Here is a 22505-nt window from a genome sequence, read left to right as displayed (position 1 = left end):
AAAGCAGAATACAATGATTTGCAAATCCTGTTCGCCCTACATTTAATTGAATACACTACAAAGACAAGATATTTAATGTTCAAACTGATAAAGTTTATTGTTTTTAGCAAATAATCATTAACTTAGAATTTTATGGCTGCAACACGTTTCAAAAACCTGGGACAGGTGGCAAAAAAGAAGTTGTTGAATGCTCATCAAACACCTATTTGGAACATCCCACAGGTGAACAGGCTAATTGGGAACTGGTGGGTGCCATGATTGGGTATAAAAGGATTTTCCCTGAATTGCTCAGTCATTCACAAGCAATGATGGGGCGTGGTTCACCTCTTTTTGAACAAGTGTGTGAGAAGATAGTCGAACAGTTTAAGGACAATGTTCCTCAACGTACAATTGCAAGGAATTGAGGGATTTCATCATCTATGGTCCATAATATCATCAAAAGGTTCAGAGAATATGGAGAAATCACTGCATGTAAGCGGCAAGGCCGAAAACCAACATTGAATGCCCGTGACCTTCGATCCCTCAGGCAGCACTGCATCAAAAACCAACATCAATGTGTAAAGGATATCACCACATGGGCTCAGGAACACTTCAGAAAACCAATGTCAGTAAATACAGTTCGGCGCTACATCCGTAAGTGCAACTAGAAACTCTACCATGCAAAGCAAAAGCCATTTATCAACAACACCCAGAAAAGCCACCGGCTTCTCTGGGCCCGAGCTCATCTAAGATGGACTGATGCAAAGTGGAAAAGTGTTCTGTGGTTCGACGAATCCACATTTCAAACTGTTTTGGGAATTTGTGGACGTCGTGTCCTCCGGTCCAAAGAGGAAAAGAACCATCCGGACTGTTATGGATGCAAAGTTCAAAAGCCAGCATCTGTGATGGTATGGGGCTGTGTTAGTGCCAATGGCATGGGTAACTTACCCATCTGTGAAGGCACCATTAATGCTGAAAGGTACATACAGGTTTTGGAGAAACATGCTGCCATCCTAGCAACGTCTTTTTCATGGACGCCCCTGCTTATTTCAGCAAGAAAAAGCCAAACCACATTCTGCACGTGTTACAACAGCGTGGCTTCATAGTAAAAGAGTGCGGGTACTAGACTGGCCTGCCTGCAGTCCAGACCTGTCTCCCATTGAAAATGTGTGGCGCATTATGAAGCGTAAAATACGACAACGGAGACCCCGGACTGTTGAACAGCTGAAGCTGTATATCAAGCAAGAATGGGAAAGAATTCCACCTACAAAGCTTCAACAATTAGTGTCCTCAGTTCCCAAACGTTTATTGAATGTTGTTAAAAGAAAAGGTGATGTAACACAGTGGTAAACATGACCCTGTGCCAGCTTTTTTGGAACATGTTGCAGCCATAAAATTCTAAATTAATGATTATTTGCTATAAAAAAAAAGTTTATCGTTTGAACATTAAATATCCTGTCTCTGTAGTGTATTCAATTAAATATAGGTTCAACATGATTTGCAAAATTCTGTTTTTATTTATGTTTAACACAACGTCTCAACTTCATTGGAATTGGGTTTGTACTTGGGGTCAACATTCCAGAGCAATGGTGAGTGTGGTAAGGAAGTGATCAAACGGGTCCAAGCAGGTTGGAACGGTTGGAGGAAGGTGTCAGGTGTGTTATGTTACAGAAGAGTCTGCTTGGATGAAGGGGAAAGTTTATAAAACAGTGGTGAGCCATTATCCAGCCATGATGTACAGATTAGAAACAGTGGCATTGAAGAGATAACAGGAAACCTATCTGGAAGTGGCGGAAATGAAGATGTTGAGGTTCGCTCTAGGACTGACCAGGCTGGATAAAATTAGAAATGAGCTCATCAGATGGACAGCCTAGGTTCGATGTCTTGGAGACAAAGTTAAAGAAAGCAGACATCGATGGTTTGGACACGTCCAGAGGAGAAATAGTGAGTATATTTATTGGTAGAAGGGTGATGAGGATGGAGCTGCCAGGCAAGAGAGCTAGAGGAAGACCAAAGAGAAGGTTGATGGATGTCGTGAGGGAAGACATGAGGGCAGTTGTGTGGTTAGATAGGAGTATGCAGGAGATTGGCTTACATGGAAAAGGATGACACGCTGTGGGCGACCCCTAACGGAACAAGCCGAAAGGAAAAGAAGAAGAATGCAGTGACTAGATGTTGGGGGGGGGATGTTATCCAGTACATATTGGGCAATTCCATCATATTTGTGTGGTTTCTACATCTTCATTATGGATTTTTTGGGGGGACAGAGGTACAGTACAATGTCATCCATCCATCCATCTTCTCAGTGGTGGGATGTACATTTGGTACCTGTGCTTTAGGAGGGGATCATTGAAAAAAGTCCTTTGTATGTACTTAATTCGAACATGTACATGAGTTACACGTGATTAAAATGCGCTAAACTAGCATATATTATTGGATTATTTTCAAGCACAAGAGTGGAAAATTACATCAGTTTACATTTTAATCATGTGCAACCAATTTATTTGTCTGTGCAAAAAGTATTTAATTTGATCATGTACATTGGATGCACATCATTCCCTCTTCTCCTCCAAAATAATACAACAATACAGTATATGTTAGTTTAACACATTTTAATCATGTACAACTGATATAATTATTATAGAAATTGAATAATTATAGAAAAATTAATACACACAATATAACAGCGATAGCTATAACATCTATATTTAATACAACAGCTTTCTATCACGTCTGTGGAGATATTTTGGCCGCCCTCTTCCTTGCAGAATTATTTCAATTCAGCAAAAATGGAGGGTTTTCAAATATGAACAGCTCTTTTAAGGTCATCCCAGAGCGTTTCATTTGGATTCAAGTCTGGACTTTCCAAAACAATCTTTTTTTAGTAATTCAGAAGTTGACTCGCTGGTGTGTTTTGGATTGTTGTCCTGCTGCAGAACCCAAGTGTGTTGCACCTTGAGGTCACAAACTAAGGGCTGAATACTCAACTGTATGATTTTCTATTAAAGAACAGAATTCATGGTCCCATAAATCAAAGTAAATCGCCCAGGTCCTGAAGGAGCAGAGCAGCCCCAGACCATCACACGACCACCACTATGTTTGGTATGATGTTCTTTTTCTGAAATGCTGTGTTACATTTACACCAGATGCAAGACCAGATGCAAGAAGACATACACCTTCCAAAAAGTTCATCTTTCATCTTGTCAGTCCATTGAATAGTCTCTCAAACGTCATGGTAATCATTCAGATGTTTTTTAAATGTATATTATTTTTTTATTATATAGCATTCAGACCCCCTTAAATTTTTCACTCTTTATTACATTGCAGCCATTTGCTAAAATCAGTTCACTTTCTTCCCCCATTAATGTACACACAGCACCCAATATTGACTGAATTGTTGGAATTTTTGCATATTTATTAAAAATGAAAAAATGAAATATCACACAGCCATAAGTATTCAGACCCTTTGTTCAGTATTTAGTAGACGTACTGTTTTGAGCTAATACAGCCATGAGTCTGAATGATGCAACAAGTTTTTCACACCTGGATTTGGGGATCCTGTGCCATTACTCCTTGCAGAGCCTCTCCAGTTCTGTCAGGTTGGATGGTGAACGTTGGTGGGGAGCCATTTTCAGGTCTCTCCAGAAATGCTCAATTGGGTTTAAGTCAGGGCTCTGGCTGGACCATTCAAGAACAGTCACTGAGTTGTTCTGAAGCCACTCCTTTGTTATTTTAGCTGTATGCTTAGGGTCATTGTCTTTTTGGAAGGTGAAGCTTCAGCCCAGTCTGAGGTCCTGAGCACTCTGGAGAAGGTTTTCGTCCAGGATATCCCGGTACTTGGCCGCATTCATCTTTCCTTTGATTGCAACCAGTCGTCCTGTCCCTGCAGCTGAAAAAAAAAAAAACACAGCATGATGCTACCACCACCATGCTTCACTGTTTGGACTGTATTGGACAAGTGATGAGCAGTGACTGGTTTTCTCCATATATATCACTTAGAATTAATGCCAAAAAGTTCTATCTTGGTCTCATCAGACCAAAGAATCTTATTTCTCACCATCTTGGAGTCCTTCAGGTGTTTTTTTTTTTAGCAAACTCCATGCGGGCTGTCATGTGTCTTGCACTGAGGAGAGGCTTCTGTCGGGCCACTCTGTCATAAAGCCCCGACTCTTGGAGGGCTGCAGGGATGGGTGACTTTCCAGAACTTTCTCCCATCTCCCGACTGCATCTCTGGAGCTCAGCCACAGTGATTTTGGGGTTCTTCTTTACCTCTCTCACCAATGCTCTCCTCCCCCCTGACTGCTCAGTTTGCTATTGGAAAGGTTCTGGTCATCCCAAACGTCTTCCATTTAAGGATTATGGAGGCCACTGTGCACTTGGGAACCTTAAGTGCAGCAGAATTTTTTTGTAACCTTGGCCAGATCTGTGCCTCTCCACAATTCTGTCTCTGAGCTCTTCAGGCATTTCCTTTGACCTCATGCTTCTCATTTGCTCTGACATGCACTGTGAGCTGTAAGATCTTATATAGACAGGTGTGTGGCTTTCCTAATCAAGTCCAATCAGAAAATAAAACACAGCTGGACTCCAATGAAGGCGTAGAACCATCTCAAGGATGATCAGAAGAAATGGACAGCACCCGAGTTGAATATACCCAAGTGTCACAGCAAAGGGTCTGAATACTTATGGCTGTGTGATATTTCAGTTTTTCTTTTTTAATAAATCTGCAAAAAATTCAACAATTCCGTTTTTTCCTCTCAATATGCGGTGCTTGTGTGTACATTAATGAGGAAAAAAGTTAATTTAAATGATTTTAGCAAATGGCTGCAATATAACAAAGAGTGAAAAATTGAAGGGGATCTGAATACTTTCCATGCCCACTGTACCTTAACTGAGGCAAGGGAGGCCTGCAGTTCCTCAGATGAGTCATTGATGTGCTTTTTCACACACCTTGGATTGTATTTTTTCCTTAATATATAGAAACGCCATTTAGAAACTGCATTTATGTTTACTTGGGTTAGCTTTGTCTGATATTTATATTTGTTTGATGATTTAAAACAAAGTGGTGAAAATATGCATGAAAAAAAAGAATTTGAGAAGGGGACAAAATATATTTCATGCCAGTGTACATCATCTGGAGCAGTTCAGAATTAATATTTATCTAATAACATCACAAAAACACAAAACAATAAAATAGAATGCATCATGTTAAACATTCATCCATCGGTTTTCTGAGCCGCTTCTCCTCACTAGGGTCGCGGGCGTGCTGGAGCCTATCCCAGCTATCATCGGGCAGGAGGCGGGGTACACCCTGAATTGGTTGCCAGCCCATCGCAGGGCACATACAAACAAACAACCATTCGCAATCACACTAACACCTACGGGCAATTTATAGTTGTCAATTAACTTACCATGCATGTTTTTGGGATGTGGGAGGAAACTGGAGTGCCCGGAGAAAACCCACGCAGGCACGGGGAGAACATGCAAACTCCACACAGGCGCGGCCGGGGATTGAACCCCTCAGAACTGTGAGGCAGACGCTCTAACCAGTCGCCCACCATGCCGCCTCATGTTAAACAGAGTTTCTTAATATTAAAGTCCCTGAAATGAAAAATGAAAACAAATACGTCTTATATATTTGACACACCAAGAGTGTTGTTGTTGTTGTTGTGTTGTTAACAACCCTGCCAAATGTGAATGAGTAAAACAATCGCCAAGTATATTAACTGAGGCTTCAAAATCATGAAAACTCAATCAGTTCTTTGCACCCTGGAGCGTTGTGGGCATGTGCACTGAAACCGCTGAAGAAACGCCCCGCTCAACTTTCAAAGGTCAATCATACCACTACGTCTAAAATATTTACATCATACACATCCCTACGTTTGAGCCGTATCCCACAGGTTGTCGCACGGCTTTCCACGCAGTGACGAGAGGTGCTAGCCAGAGGCTCGTTGGAGCCCCTTGTGCCACCTCCTCGCTTGGTTTTGTGTCGGTGTTTGGGTCTACATAACAGAGACACTTCAGGGAAAGCCAAACGTTTATCAATACAGCAGCACACGCCATTCAGTCTGTGCCTTACAGTACGTGACAGACATTTGAACACACATAATACATCCATCCATCCATTTTCTGTCCCACTTCTCCTCACACGGGTCGCCTATCCCAGCTATGTTCGGGCGAGAAGCGGGGTACACCCTGAACTGGTCGCCAGCCAATCGCAGGCTTCTCGTCTTGCGGTTCTCATTTCACCGTTACCTCCATCCATTTTGTACCGCTTATTCTGTTCAGGGTCACTGGTGAGCTGCAGCCTAACCCAGCTGAGTTGTAACAAAAGTCAGCTGGGTTAGACTCTCTGGACTGATCGCCAGTCAATGGCAGTGCACATGTAGACAAACCTTTCACACACTCACACTCAAGACCTATGGACAATTTAGAGTCTTCAATTAACCTGACATGGGAATGTGGGGAGAAACCCCACGCAAGCATGAGGGGAACAGGCAAACTCCACACAGAAAGGGCTGAGGCAAGATGTGAACCCACAAACTTTGACTCTGAGGCAAATGTGCTAACCACGTGTTACCAAGTTAACATGCAATGTTGAAGAATAGAAATTCATTCAAGATTTGATTATGCAGTTGCAGACCTCAGCAAATTTTATATTCCTTCAACTGAATGCAGCATAAAAATGTTTACTACATTTACTGTATGTCAATTTGATTAAAGCACAAACCAAAGTGATGTTCTCTCTAACATCAATACTCTTGTGTACGGAACAGTTTTTGCTTGTGAGCACTAAAGGAGCAGACAAAATTGACAAACATCTGAACAATAAATGCTTCAGAAATGAGAGAGGAACAGTATAAATAATGAAACTGACACCTGTCACCTACCACAACATTAGGTACACCTGCAGTCAAATAAGCTCTAACTGAACATCACATGTATTGTATCAAAAACATATATACTAGTAAATGTTAAAATAATAATGCTCAATATCGAATGTGTTTCTGAGACGTTAAGTATCAATTTAATAATCGCTTTCTTGTGTGAATGTTTGTTAACATGGTTGTAGTTGAGGTGATGTACTGTCTCTTACTGAAACCCATTTGAGTAGCTAAAGAAGGAAACTTGACACAACATCGATACTGTTAAATTAATACCTCTCTGATACTCCATCCATTTTTTATAGCGGTTGTCCTCATTAATGTCACAGGTGAGCTGGAGCCTATCCTAGCTGACTTTGGGCGCACCCGGAACCCGTTGCCAGTCTGTCGCAGGGCACATATAGACAAATGATTCACATTCACATTTACACATATGGACAATGTACGTCCTTCAATTACCTAACCTGATCTAATGCATGTTTGAGAACCTGGGAGGAAGTAATAGTAACCCTAGAACACAAACCCAAGCAAGAGAAGAACATGAGGAACATTATCATTGTAATTTCACAGTTTTTGAAACAGCTCTTGGAATGTTACATTGTGCAGGTATGCCTTATGTTTTCCACTGCAACAGCATTCAATTCCAAACAACAACACTGCAATCAAACCCAGACTGCATGTTGCATAGGTGAGACTTGACATTTGACAAGACAATTAATTTCTAAAATAATGATGAAGATAACATTTTAGCATTTGCTCTTTTGTTTTGATTTGCTTTCAAAAAAAAGTCATCACTGTAAAATTGGTGTTTTCATATGTGGATGAAAGATTTGTATATTCACAGGTGTAAAACTGAATCATCACAGAAGTGTGAAAGTCTGTATCCCCACAGAACTGCTCATTGGTAATCATTCTGAAAGTCTCCATTTGCATAATGTTCTTCCTCCTCTTGCAAGGTCACCCCTCTCTTCATTTTCCAGCCATGTTTCTGACCTGACACATTATCCGTCGTTCCGTAGCTTATTTTGGGAGCCGTCATGCTCTCACTGTTGAGCTCACACTCTTCAGCGAGCTCATCCTCTTCGACAAAGCCACGTTTTTCCTCACTCGTACTCTCGGGGTTGGCCCAGTCCTGTTGTTCTCCCGAGGCAAAGATAGCGTAGAAGATGACCCCTGTGTAGTGCACCATGGATGCAATGACAAAGACATTCTGCCACTCAAGACGGGTCTGGAAGAAGGGAGGAATGAATAGAGTTAAGGAATATCCTCAAAGAAGCATTGCTCTTTTGATGATGCACCTCTGAGATAAGAGGTATGCTGATAAATCCAATTGCTGACTCGCACTTGAAATTCAGCTGCAGTGTTTCCAAATGGAGGACTACTCTTGTAATTTAACCAATTTTAATTTGTACTTCCACACATCCATCCATCCATTTTCTTTGAGCTGATTTAAACTTGACGATCCTAAATAAACATAATACCAAACTCAAAATCTTGAGAGCTTCCAACTAAACAATCGGTACGATGTATTTAGATTTGTTTTTGGGTTTTTTTCAATGCTACGTTGGGCAACTGTAACTCATTTAGTAAAGGCTAAAATTTTAACAAATATAGGAGTTTTTACTGGAATTGTGTTTCTTCTTCCATTGATTAGCTAGCAGGTTATTTTGTGCTTCTTTGAAAGTGCCACATTGATTTTGGTGGTGGACCTTTACCCAGCCACACCAAAATGGAATGCGTTCTTTTGCGGCCCATGCCCCACCCCTTTACATTTTACCCCTGGACAAGTTTTGTAAAGATCAAAATGAATTAATTCCTTAGGATAAACTTGGTTGAATCAAATCAAATGTTTTTTGCAGCTCGTCTTTCAGGCAAGTCTTCATAAAGTACAAAAATAAGATGGTTGTGGATGACCGAGGCAGTTAGCCTTGTGTTGTTAGCTTCGTCTAGTCCGATCGCCGCTAGTATTCATGCTAACAGGTTCACGGGACAGGGGGCGTGGAACGACGGCTGGGGCGGGAATTGAAGTTCCATCTTTGTGGCCTAAATTTTCCCCAATAATAATGCAAGAACAACACGCTTTATGACACGGAGTACTAAGACGTCACAGCACGGCATATGGCTGTACTATGCTACAATGGCGTGTGGGAATATTTTACCAAAAATAAGACTGGTAGCATGTTCACTTTGAAAAAATGTAAGTCAATAGGAGCCCCAAATACTATAAAAGCACAAGTGAAATAGAAAGGCTTATAGAAATGTTTAATGTTTCTGAGCCTGGTCACGATGTCCCATTTTACAAACATGTACAACACGCTATGCGATGGAACGCAAGAGAAGATAAACGTGTAGTACTGCTACTAATTACACCTATATTCAGTGTAATGGTGAGTTGTATTTTGAATAATTTGTTTTTATTTATTTCTATGCCGGTGAGATAAAATATGTCTTGTTGCACTAAAAAAAGGTTGGGGACCGCTGTACTGTGCTGGAAAAAAATGATGCCATCATTGATTGACTTCGACTCAACTTTCATCACATATAGTTGACTAGTAAGTCTTTCATAAATAATTGTACCTTGTGTATAGTCAGGGCTCCAACAATCAGGGGACACACCATTCCAGACAGCGTTCCCACTCCATTGGAAATGCCCATCAGGATGCTGGCATAGCGAGGCGCAATGTCCAGATGGTTGACATTAAAGCCTGCCAACACAGTAAGCAAGTGTTTGTGTATTGACAACTATTAATCTGAAACATCTTCAGTAATAACAGATTTTGGAAGCTCGCATGTGTACAGAATATACATTACACTCAAATACTTAGTGATATTGGGCTTTTGGGTGAATTTCAGGATGAACCTGATGTGCACTCTAACCATTACAGGTGAACTTATTTCTATCTGTCTGTAAACTTTTGAATGAAAGTGAAAATAAGTTCGCCAGTATAGGTTATAGTGCATTTCACATTTATCCTGCGATTTCACCAGAAAGCCCGATACACCTCACTTTTTGTGAGCAGAGTATATTAGTAATGCGTAATCAAATCAATTGAGTACGGTGGTGCCTTGATTTACGAGTTTAAGTAGTTCCGTGACCACGTTTGTAAATCAAAGTCAGTCATATCTCCAATCAACTTCCCCCGATGAAATCAATGGAAAGGTCATTAATCCGTTCTAACCCCCAAATAAAACACCAGTTTTTGTTATGTTTTTGGTAAGGAAAAATAGCAGGCTATTGTGAAATTGAAACATAAAAACAATTTAAAAAGAATGTAAAAAAATAAACTGGTTTAATAAAGTGTAGTTAAGATGAAAGTCTGACAAATGCACACACACACACACACATACACATTCAAGCACACACCCTAATAAACATGCACTGTTGTAGGTTCATGTGGTGTGCCTTTAAATGGTGTGGCCGAGTGAGCTCTCCTCCTTTCTCACTCTTGCCTAACCAGCATAAGCACAATCACTTGCACATTTGACTTTCTTGGGAACCATACTGAGGGCTAATTTACAGCAAAAAAAAAATAAAAAAAATAAATACCCAAATACATGTGTAAACATGACACATGGAGCGAAACACTTTTAAGCTGTGTGAGAGAAAGCTCAATTGAGCAGCATCAGGAATCATAGTTTGTGTTAGTCTTTTGTAAATTAATTTTTCAGTGAACCAAGGCTCCACTAAGGCAGAGGTGTTCAAACTTTTTCCTTCGAGTGTCGTATACAGAAAAATTTAAGGATGCAAGGGCCACTTTAAATTTAAGAGCCTTGTATCCCACTATGATAGTTCTGCCCCTGCTCCGAGCAGCTCTCCATATTCAGAAACAAAACAAGAGCAATCTGTAGTAAGCTCACAATCTATGAAGCATTGTTTACATGATGATCATAATTAAACATATTGTGATATGTTTACAACTTTAGACATTGACACAGAGTAGAAAGTGGAGGAAAAAATGTTTGCTTCTCAAAATGAATGATCTTAATCCCGGAGACATTATAAAGATACATTTTGTTACTATTTTAGTTGTAAATGCATATCTAGGAAAGATAATTTATCATTATTAGTAATAATAGTTTTCAACACATACACCCAATAATGTTGTGGGTCAAATGTGTCAAATGTTATTTTTTCTATATGCAGCAGGCCGCTAAAAAATGGACAGTGGGCCATAAATGGGCACCAGGTCATAGTTTGGACACCACTTCACTAAGTGGTTCCCCCTGATTTGGTTCACTTTCTTTTCACTTCAAAGGAGCTGTGCAGAGTCTGAAGGTCACTTGTAACGCATGATATTGCTCGCAAGTCAAGGCAAAAGTATCTTGAAAACTCCTAAATCGGGGTATTAATAAGTCGAGGTACTACTGTAGTACCTGAGATGGCAAATCCACTGAAGCCTACAGCAAGCACCAGGAATGAGATGGCCACAGCGCGGGTGTGTGAAAAGCCTACCACTAGCAGCAGAGTAGCCTCCATACCAAAACCTGCAAAAAGAAAGCATTTGGTAACGAACAAAATAAATGCCAGCTGCAAGGCAAGGGATTAAGACGTTTGCTTCTCCTACACACACAGGAGTCAAAGGTAAACCAAATTGTATGTGCTAACCAGATGTGCTAACCAGTTTAAGGCTGCACGGTGGTCTACTGGTTAGAGCGTCTGCCTCACAGTTCTGCGGTACGGGGTTCAATCCCCGGCCTCGCCTGTGTGGAGTTTGCATGTTCTCCCCGTGCCTGTGTGGGTTTTCTCCGGGCACTCCGGTTTCCTCCCACATCCCAAAAACATGCATGGTAGGTTAATTGACGACTCTAAATTGCCCATAGGTGTGAATGTGAGTGCGACTGGTTGTTTGTTTGTATGTGCCCTGCGATTGGCTTGCAACCAATTCAGGGTGTACCCCGCCTCCTGCCCGATGATAGCTGGGATAGGCTCCAGCGCGCCCGCGAGCCTAGTGAGGAGAAGCGGCTCAGAAAATGGATGGATGGAGGTATGTGTATATATTTATATATATATACACACACACACGTGTGTGTGTGTGTACTGTAATGTACATCCTGCATCGTTACGGTTTTGCGGTGGCCGCCGGGTTCCTTGATCTTGCTTGTGCTTAAAACCTGAAACATATTTTTTTTTTTTGTGACAGCTAATGTGCATTTTCCATTCGTATGTTACATCTGCAACATTGCGACATCGTTCACTAGCTATTCAAATTTTGAATTGCTGCAAAACCAGTGGCTTCCGGTCGGCCACTCATGAAAACCAGCAGCTAAACCCTGCACACTGTGCAACAGTTCAGTCGGTTTTGACTGCATCGCTCGGTGTGCTGTAGGCCAAACATTTGTGATGAAGCTCTCGTATTGGATCGTGTTAGATTTGTGCAAACTCAACACATGCCACCATGCATAAACACAAAGATAATGAGTGTCATTGAGCAAAGAAATAAATAAAGAGTTGACAAACGCTCTGTGTCTGGAATTTGAACCCACCATTCTTTCATCATTTGCAATGTGTTGCGTAGTTATAAATAAGCCTTAGATTTGGTCCAAATATGTGTGTACAGTCGTTTGTATGTTTTGTTGTCTGTGTTTTTGTTTCTTCTCCTTCCCAGAATACTCCCTGATGCCACAGTATTATACTCTGCAGTATCCACTTCGCTGCGGCTCAGCCTCTTCTAAAATATAATCTTTCAATTGCAAAGAAGTAAATACACTACATTCTTGTCCTCCTTTTCTTATTGTTGTTATTGACTGATGACCAACTTCCAAGTGACATGTTTTTTTTTTTTACAGTTTGTCACGGTTCTATTTGAAACCAACCCATCCAAACTGAAGCTAGTAGAGGCGAGTAGAGCAATGGAAAATTAACATGCTGGAAGAGCGAACACAATTACAGAATTCAAAACAAGATATGAAAATTACAGAATTCAAAACAAGATATGAAAATTGTCTTGTGATTGGCAGGCGACTCGCCCAGGGAGTCCCCTGCTGTTCCAGGGCCAAAATATCATAATCATAACACTTCTATTAACTGTTCAGGCAATATTTTCAGGATCATTTTAACATTCTTAGCTATCGCACAAGTGTAAAAATTGTTTAATTGAAAATCAAACTAAACTTTGTAGTCTACTGATAGATTCAAGTTACAGACTTGTAATCTTATTGATGTGAACAAAGAGGATAATTAAAGGTGAGTCACCTCTTATTAAGACTTCATGTATTATAATAACTATAATGCATGTGTAAAATAATAATATCAGAAATGCGCATGTAAAGGGAGTTCATCACTTATGCCTGAGAGGGAAGTCTCTTCACATACAGTAAATATGGAACCCAGCTGATCTTCCATTTTGCATTCTATTCTTCTTTCATTGTCATTGTCGATTTATAATCGTCTACAATCGGCTGGCAACCAGACTTGGGTGTATCCAGGCCCAAAATCAGCTGGGATGAGGGGGATTCTATTGAGCCATATAGGACTGAGCAGCCAGGTGATATGCATCAATCGCTTTCTCATGTCGCAATAAAATTAGACTTAGAAGCAGATTTTTCAAAAGAAAACTTTGTCGAACTAAGAATTTTGTAATTTCGAAGCATCTGACTTCTGGGGTTGACTGTAATTGATTAGGTGAAGTCACTTTTTTCTCTACATAGTGCAGATTACTTATGGTTTCCTCAACCTACCTCCGCAGTTCATGAGTTTCCTCACATTTGTAGTCGTCATGATTTTGTTACTACGCAGGAAGTCTGCCAGCTGTCCTCCAACTGGAACAATAATTGTCATCACCATGTGGGGCACAGCAGAGAGAATCCCCACCTGTAAAAGCATCATATATTCTTAGGAAATACCATTGCCCTGATTCATGGTCTTTAATGAATAAGTGTGATGGTAGCATGAGGTCAACCTTGCTGATTGGGAACCCAAAGACCTCTTCAAAATATGCCGGCTGGCTGATGAGAAGCAGGTAGAAGGTCCAGCTGCGGCAGAAGTTGGCCACGATGATGGCGTAGACTGGCATGGAGGTGAAGAAACGACGCCATGGTGTCTTGAATTTCTTATAAAAAGTGAAAAAAAAAATCTTCAGTTTGTAACCTCGACGGATGAAATAATTAATTTCACTCATATCTGTTCACCAACCTGAATCACGCTCTGGTGGTGGATGGTTTCCCCAATGGTCGACTCAATGTATGTCCTTTCCTCATCTGTGATGGTTGGATGCACCGCAGGACTTCCATAGGCCAACAGAAGCCACAGGACATACCACAGGATTCCAAAAACACCTTTTTATCAATGGAACGAAAGAGTGAATAGAACGTACTATGTGGCAAGGTCCTTTTAAAGTATTAATGGGAGCTGGGCAGAATCATTAAACAGAGTTGAAACATTAACTCTCTACATGAGAAGCTTCATTATTATTCAGATGAAATGATGAGTCACAGCACCCAGACAGGAAAGTGCTATTTTACATGAATAAATCATGAGATTATATCGTACAAAAAGTAGAGTGGCTTTTTATTAAAACACATCAAGCAAGATGTGAATTTTCTAACACTGTTAATCATTTTAATCAATCACCAAAGCAATTCAGATAAGGTTTATTGTGCGTAGCATTCAAAGTGCAACTACCAGTAAAGTATCTTGATTGTTTGGTGATGATAGGCACCCAATAATAATTTCAGGTGGTGTTGTAATTTTTTTTTTTTTTTAATATATGCACCTGTATCTTGTGAAGTGGACTAATGCAGGGATACTTTGAATAATTAAATTCAATTTATCAGATTCGTGGGTGTCAGTTTGTGGACGACCTGCAAACGGCAGCCATGTTGTGCTGTCATTCGGTGTACTGCTCATGTAATTATATAGTAATCACCAATGATTTCCCACAGGCTGGAATTTGAACTGTCATAGTGTGATACAATCTTCAAATAGCCTCTTATTACATATGCTTGATAAGTGCATTGAATAAATTATGCTCTCCATTGTTTTGTTCTGTTTGTTTGTAAAAAAAAAAAAAAAAGAAAAAGAAAAAAGAATTGGCGATTAATTACTGATGAATGATCAGTGATACTGAAATTCATAAAACACAAGTCAATATTTTATTGTTTTATGCTAACATATACCATAATTGGTGATGTGGTAGATGGTTTGGTTAAATCAATTTGTGAAATTGGTTTCCACTGTAAAAACTAAAGGATTGCTTGCAAGTTGTGGGTTCCACCCTGAAGTGTTTCATTCATGAACAATTCCTCTCAAAGCTTTTGTTGACTTAATGTTTTAATGTTCAGGGCAGCTCCTGACTCTTGTTTGGCTTTATTCTCCCAAACATGCTGTTTAAATTTCACATGCATATAATAAACATATGGTGACGTTTAACTTCTTACCATAGATGTAAAAGACTGACGGCCACCCAATGTACTGAACCATCACGCCAGCTAAAGGCATGGCGATCACAGCTCCTGAATAGGATCCTGGAACAAGACAAGTTAAATTTTAATGCCATTAAAGGCCATTATGTTACCGTGGCAGCAGTAGCACCTGATCATTTTACGGGATGAATACAGGAATACACAATACAGGATGGAAAAAGGTAAGCCAAATGTTCCTTTATCTGTAACATTTAAAAAAAGAACTTCTGATTATTGCTGGCACAATGCAATGCTGTCTATGAGGAAGAGTGAAGTATTTAGACAAAGGCATTTCCATTGCATTATGAACTAAAAATGATGCAGCTGTTCTGCAACATGTTCAGAGTGTTACCCAAAACTACATTTGTGAGCTCCAATATCACTGATGTGGAACCTGACTTAGTTTAGTTCACTCTCAGCAGTATTTGATGCGGTTGAAGTTGTTTGTTGTGCAGGTACATACTGGTGCAGCATTCAGAGGAGTACATCCATACAACCAAATAATCTCTCACACTCTCTTTGTGAACAGTGTCACTTGATTATACCTGACAAGCCATTCTGGAAAGCTTCCATCCATCCATTTTCTACATCGCTTGTCATCATTAGGGTCACAGGTCAGCTGGAGCATACCCCAGCTGACTTTGGGCGAGAGGCAGGGTACATCCTAGTCTGGTCCCCAGCCGATTGAAAGGCACACACAGAGAAACAACCATTCACACCTACGGACAATTTAGTCTTAAATTAAGCTAAGTGGGAGGAAACCGAAGTACCCAGGGAAAGGTTTCATCTCACCTGTGACCCGAGTGGGGACAAGTGGTACGTATAGGAGATGGATGGATGACTTTGTAACTTTGACTCACCACAGAAGGATGTTGTGGCTAGTCGACTGCGTTCAAGAGGTGGGGCCCATTTTGACCACATCCCATGGCACGCTGGGTAAGTGACGCCCTAGATAGGAAATGTGCCAAAAATGAAAGCACAACCATTAGGTATTCCTTTATAACTTCACTATTTGGATTTTTACCTCAACTAAGCCCTGCAGGATGCGAACAAACATGACACAGCCGTAGTGCACCCTTGCTGCTGATGGGATAAACATATTCAGCACTGACGTCAAGAAAATGGCAGCCCCAAACACCCTGCAGAGAAAAATAAGCAGACATGATATTTTGAGAGAAATGATGTACTGTATTAGTAATTGTCCCTGACCGCTTATATCATGTACAGAATTGGAAATGAATAGCTGATTGTTTCTCGGAAAGGGTGACCATCAATGTATTAAAATTCATTCAACTTCAAAATAAATACTGAAATAACAATACCAGAAAGATAATAAGGCCTTTGTCATAAATAAATGTGCCATGAGATTTCTTACTAATGAAACTCAATAACTGTCAGACTGTCTAATGTGCTTTTTTTTTTTTTTTTTTAAAGCCCTATTTCATTGTCAACTGTACTATTTAAAATTGCGAAGTTATAGTAAAGGCAACAGTGTAGATCAATTAAATTATTACCTTTGGACTTGCTCGCGTGGAGTTGAGCAGTCCCTACCCCTGATGTGTCTTTTTTCTTTTTGAATAAAGCCTTTTTTCTAAAAAATCTACAATCTTTATTTCATTGTTTTTCCTCCCCACATTGGTCGGAATTGCATAATATTAGCCACGAGACAAGAAATCAAGGAACCCAAAAACTTCAATAAGCGTTGTCCCGCAAATACTTAAACTTATCCATCCATCCATTTTCCGTACAGCTTCTCCTCACTAGGGTCACAGGGATGTTGGAGCCTATCCCAGCTATCTTCGGGCAAGAGGCGGGGTACAACCTGAACTGGTCGCCAGCCAATCGCAGTACTTAAACTTATCAGTAAAGTAAAACACTAAGAGATACTGGTCATGTTTTTCTTTTTCAGCCATTAAATGAAGCACATCTCTCACCTCTGATTGTCATGCACTTAGGTAATATGATCGAGTCCATATTTTTCTTACTGAGCACCGTCGCGATTCTAAGCTCTCTGCCTTCTTCTCCTTCACTGAACCCCCCCCCCCCCCCCCCCCCCCATATACTCTTCTTTTTCCAAAACCGGGTGTTGGTGACACTTGTAATATTCCAGTGGCTGGTGTTTCAGAAAGAAATCAGAGGCAGGATCTTTCATTATTAACTCTGTCAGTGGCATGTCCTCTTTTCCTGTGAAGCTTTCATTACAGGACTACTATCTGCTCCATCGGCGCTGCTCAGAGCACTGAACAGGTTTAACTATTTAAACACACTACCCGCAAGCTATTTCTTTCACGGTATTTGTCTAAATAAATGCTCTTCGTGCAATGATGACAACCATTCTAATGTTAAAACCATTGGCATCTACGTATTCTCTGTAGCAGTGTAATACAGTACATTGAAGAACTGCATCTTTTGGTTTATTTTATGAGTTAAATTAATTATTCGTAAGAATTCATAAATACTTCATACACTGCTATAAGTCAATAGTTTGACCTACTGCTTGCCAAATAGTGAGCCCGCACGTAGCTCAAGTGCTTTATTAATTATATCTATATAAAACTTGCCTGGAAGAAACAACAAACAACCAAAATGTGTCAATTCTTGCAAAATCCTTTGTACGTAGTTTTGGTTTTCAAATTGTGAGGCTTTTTTCCCCCATTAAACCCTTTATAGAAAGAACAATAATTAAAAATATTGCAACATTTAGTTACTGATGGTGTAGTGATCCCACGGTGCCTGTACCAAAGTCAGGCGAGTGTAGCCTGACTTTGGTACAGGCACCGTGGGATCAGTTCCCACTCAGGGACGATGTGAGTGCGAATGGTTGTCCGTGTCTATATGTGCCCTGCGACTGACTGGCGACCAGTTCAGGGTGTAGTCCGCCTTTTGCCCGAAGTCAGCTGAGGTAGGCTCCAGCGCCCCGTGACCCTAAGCGGTGTTGAAAATGGATGGATGGATGTTGTGGTCATTATTAAACTGTTCATTGGTGATATCATTAACTGATTTTGAACCAATTAATCAACTGTTAACAAGGGTGCCCTCATTGTAAAGCCACCAATCTATAGTTCCATAAATTAGAAGTTACAGTAAGCCAAGACACCGAAGTCAATAAAATAGACATGACCTGTTGGCAGACAGCTTGTTTGAGATGAAACCACCAGGAATTTGAGTGATGATGTAGCCCCAGAAGAAAGAGCCATGGATAAGTCCAACTGTCTCTGGGTCCCAGTTGAACTCGGCTTTCTAAAACGAAAATGATAGTTAAGAACTGGGCTGTGTGTCATGAAAGCACACAGTGTCTTGATAAACTATCACCGAGGAAGTTCCACAAAAGTATCCCTAAAGAATTGTCCACCTGAAGAACTTCGGTTCCATTAACAAACGCAGTGTTGTTGTTAACCATCTCCACAATTGCAACACCGAGGTTACAGCGGATCCCAAAGGAGATGCAGAAGCCCAGACCACTGAGGATGGCGATGATGTAGCGCTTGGGAAGACCGCCACAGTTCCAATCCAGCAGCGGAGCAGGACGAGATGTGGATGCCACCGGACGACCATCTTCTGTCAGTTCAATGTGGTTGTCTTCTACATTACTGCCATCTATTTTCCTGCATAGCAAACAGCAGAACAAATAAATGTGCTATTGATGAAGAGTACTCCAGGTACTGTACATATACTGTATATATACACTGCGTTCCTAATTATTTTGTGAATAATATTTCTTTCTCCTAAATAGTTGATGTAAATGACAGTCAGCATAATTTTCAAGTCATTAACCATTGGGGTTTAGTTTAAATGTTTTGGAACAAACCTCCTCCCAACGATAAAATGTTTTGGGGGAGTAAATAAAAAAAATGTAAATGTACCGTTCCAAATTATTATGCATAACCGTTTCACGTTTTATAGGTTGTAAAGAACTGAATATTGCCATTTGTTGAATTTACAGCATGCGGTCATATTTACTAAAATCAAAAGCTATTTAAATCAAAAACATCTTAACAGATCAAGTTAAATTTTAACATAGGATCCCTTATTTGGTCGGCACGGTGATTGACTGGTTAGGACTTCTGCCTCAAAGTTCTGAGGACCGGGGTTCAAATCCCAGCCCCGTCTGGGTGGAGTTTGCATGTTCTCCCCGTGCCTGTGTGGGTTTTCTCCGGGCACTCCGGTTTCCTCCCACATCCCACAAACATGCATTAATTGGAGACTCTAAATTGCCCGTAGGCAAGACTGTGAGTGCGAATGGTTGTTTGTTTGTATGTGCCCTGCGATTGGCTGGCGACCAGTTCAAGTTGTACCCCGCCTCTCGCCCTAAATTAGCATGGATAGGCTCCAGCACGCCTGCGACCCTAGTGAGGTTATCCTCACGGTACAGAAGATGGATGGATGGATGGATAGTTTGGCACGGTGTGTATCGAACTGTATTGAAATCTGTCAATGTTTCTTTTGAAATGTTTCTTTTTTTTTTTTTTTTTTTTACTTTATATTGCTTGCAGTGCAGCTTCAAAGCATTGCAAGCGAGAAAATGACTGTCTGTGACTGACTGTGAATGAATTAAGACTGTCAAAATAAGCAGTATTATGAGAGAGGCAGACTTTTTAATTCACCTCTTGCACTGGCTTTTTTAAATTTGTTGTCATTCTTTAGAAACGTTTTTGTTATTATCATCTGCTTATGAATATGAGATGTGTGTGTGTGTGTGTGTGTGTGTGTGTGTGCGTGTGTGCGCGTGCGTGCGTGTATACACACATACATGTATAGCTTGACGTTTGACATAAATTTTTGGACATTTAGAGGAGATGCCCCCACCAAAATATGCAGGGGGGGGGGGGGGGTGATATTTTTTACTCTGCACCCTGACTTGGATGCCTACCTGTCCATAGAATCAGTTTGTGTGTATGTGTGGATTCGATTCGTGGGTGTATAAAACGTAGTCCAAAAACTATAAGTAGATAAAGTATAATTAATTTTTCAAGGACATATTCCTATATAATAGACATAATAGGATCTAACGTTTTGGCATTTTTTGGGGAACATTATACAGACTGTTACAAGTGCAGCACAGAACATTTTAATATTGACCATTGATTGCAATTGAGATGTGTCAATGTGCACACACTAAAACTGTATAGGAACATACTATGTCTTTTATAATGACTCAAAAATGTTTTTATATCTTACGTATATATGAAACCTGCACTATGCATGCACACACTCACGCACACGCCCACACATGCCTCTGTGAATTATTTATCATTATGTATTACCGTTTAAAATTAACCCAAGATTAAATTACAGGTGTCGCTTTGGCAAGCACAAGTCTACAGTTTACGTATCATCTGAACATCAGAATTTTTTTTATTAAATAGTCCCTCTGACAGTTGATGTCATAGCAATCTGAAGTGAACAATCAATATATATTTTTGAATCATCTCTCCAAGAAAACTGAAAAAAAATAATAATTTTATGCTCTCACCTTTGCAGTTTCCCCAAAGAGTTGCCCACTGTATTCTTCACTTCTTCTGTCCCAGAGTTGAGCATATGCTCCCTCAAAGTTCCCAAAGACATGTTGGTTTCTTCACCTGTATTCAAAAGTGTATTGAGGCCCAAAAAATCCACTAGATGTTCTCCATTCTTGCTGAGATTGTGGCCTCCACCTTTGAGTAATACCAAGGATAAAATGCACGTTAGCCACCCACTTTGTCCAACGATTCAGTGGGTTTCAGAGAGATAGAGGGAGGGGTTGATGATGTTGTTGGAGTATTCCTTAATGCAAGTTTCATCTCTGAAAAGTTCCATTTGAAAGGAGGACTTGAATGTAAAGTAGATCGCAAGTGAAAGCAATGGATCCGGGTTTAGTTTATGGGCATGGTGATCATTTTTATATGCAGCTAAACTGAACGGACATCTTCATGCTACCTCTCCATGTCATACACTGCCAGAAAGGAGGGGCAGATGTTCGCCCAATCCCTTGCTTTCTACACCCTCACCCTCTTTATCGTCACCATCATCTGATCTCAGCCAGGCAGGTGAATAATGAAAGATGCATGAGCTTGACAAATGGCATTGAGGAAAGACAAAGGTACAGTATATGCACCCTGAATTGGCAATTGTATTATTTGCCAAATTACTATATTCATTATTTGAATAATGACATTGATTTCCCTTCATGATGTTTAGGGATGTTCTCATCTCACATGCGCAAGTGTTTGGTTGTTATGCTGACACATAGCTTTGAGAGCAATTGTTTTGACTGCATGACCGTCAGGGCGCACCTAGCTTTAATATTCGTTCATTTTCTATTGTGCTTCTCCTGATTAGCGTCGCGGGTGAGCTGGAGCCTATCCCAACTATAACTATGGACAGCCAATTGCCCATATGGATTTCACATGACTCACTCAACCTTAATATGCTTTAGATAGCTTTTAACATAGTACATGTAACTTTAATATGAACACTGTCATGATTAGTAATCGTACGGTTTTGGACTGGACCTAAAAGCAGACGGAGGCAGAGGAAGTAGCTGAGAATGGTTTATTGAGGAATAGTTCTGGGTCTGGGTTTCCGAGGCGTGATGTTGGTCCGTGAGAGACAGGTGCGCGCCCAAGGTGGTGCTGATTGCTGGAGAGAGTGAGAGAGAGAGAGAGAGAGAGAAAGGGAGAGAGAGAAAGGGAGATGCCTTTCCTTTGCTCCCAACATACAGTAAAGGCAACGAAACACATACTCTTTTCTCAGTAAATGATTACACCATTGCATAAATTTCACAACATGCACTACAACCATATAATGGAGCAGCTAGCATCCATCCATCCATCCATTTTCCGTACCGCTTATCCTCACTAGGGTCGCAGGCGTGCTGGAGCCCATCCTAGCTGACTCTGGGGGAGAGGCGCCAACCAATCGCAGGGCACATGAAAAACAAACAACCGTTCACACTCGTATTTACACCTACGGGCAATTTAAAGTTTTCAATTTACCTACCATGGATGTTTTTGGGATGTGAGAGGAAACCAAAGTACCCGGAGAAAACCCACCCAGGCACGGGGAGAACACGCAAACTCCACAGAGGCCGGGGATTGAACCCTGGTCCTCAGAACTGTGAGGCAGACGCTCTAACCAGTCGCAGACCGTGCCGCTTTATATGTTTTTATTATTATTACTTTTGTTAATTATTCTGATGTTTACTGAAAATGCAGCCAAAAAAAGAGTTTTAGGGGACACAGAGGAACAGAACGGACAAGGGGAACA

At 40.6% G+C, this 22505-nt stretch overlaps 1 protein-coding gene across 1 annotated transcript; it reads right to left on the bottom strand.

Moving 5' to 3' along the window:
* Positions 1-7728: 7728 nt before the first annotated feature.
* On the bottom strand, positions 7729-20825 carry slc17a8 (solute carrier family 17 member 8). Its single transcript, XM_061676664.1, has 12 exons — positions 20734-20825; positions 18613-18865; positions 18382-18500; positions 16285-16399; positions 16121-16208; positions 15237-15323; positions 13993-14135; positions 13760-13909; positions 13539-13671; positions 11235-11345; positions 9438-9565; positions 7729-8088 (listed from the first exon to the last, which is right to left on the bottom strand). Exons 1-12 carry the CDS (start codon positions 20823-20825, stop codon positions 7759-7761), a joined length of 1749 nt encoding a protein of 582 aa, XP_061532648.1. The 3' UTR covers positions 7729-7758.
* Between the last annotated feature and the right edge of the window lie 1680 nt (positions 20826-22505).

This window comes from Phycodurus eques, chromosome 5 (genome assembly GCF_024500275.1).
Source record: "Phycodurus eques isolate BA_2022a chromosome 5, UOR_Pequ_1.1, whole genome shotgun sequence".
Taxonomy (NCBI): Eukaryota; Metazoa; Chordata; class Actinopteri; order Syngnathiformes; family Syngnathidae; genus Phycodurus; species Phycodurus eques.
Note: the sequence above shows the minus strand (reverse complement) of the source record. Positions and strands in the feature narration are given on the sequence as shown.

Bases quoted from the DNA above. Each gene is read 5' to 3' on its own strand.
- slc17a8 (XM_061676664.1), bottom strand. From the start codon at position 20,825: ATGTCTTTGGGAACTTTGAGGGAGCATATGCTCAACTCTGGGACAGAA. The intron at 15,324-16,120 runs GTGAGTCAAAGT...GTCTTGTTCCAG, and splicing joins AGCCACAACATCCTTCTGTG to GATCCTATTCAGGAGCTGTG. The intron at 8,089-9,437 runs GTACAATTATTT...CCCTTCTTCCAG, and splicing joins GAGCCCTGACTATACACAAG to ACCCGTCTTGAGTGGCAGAA.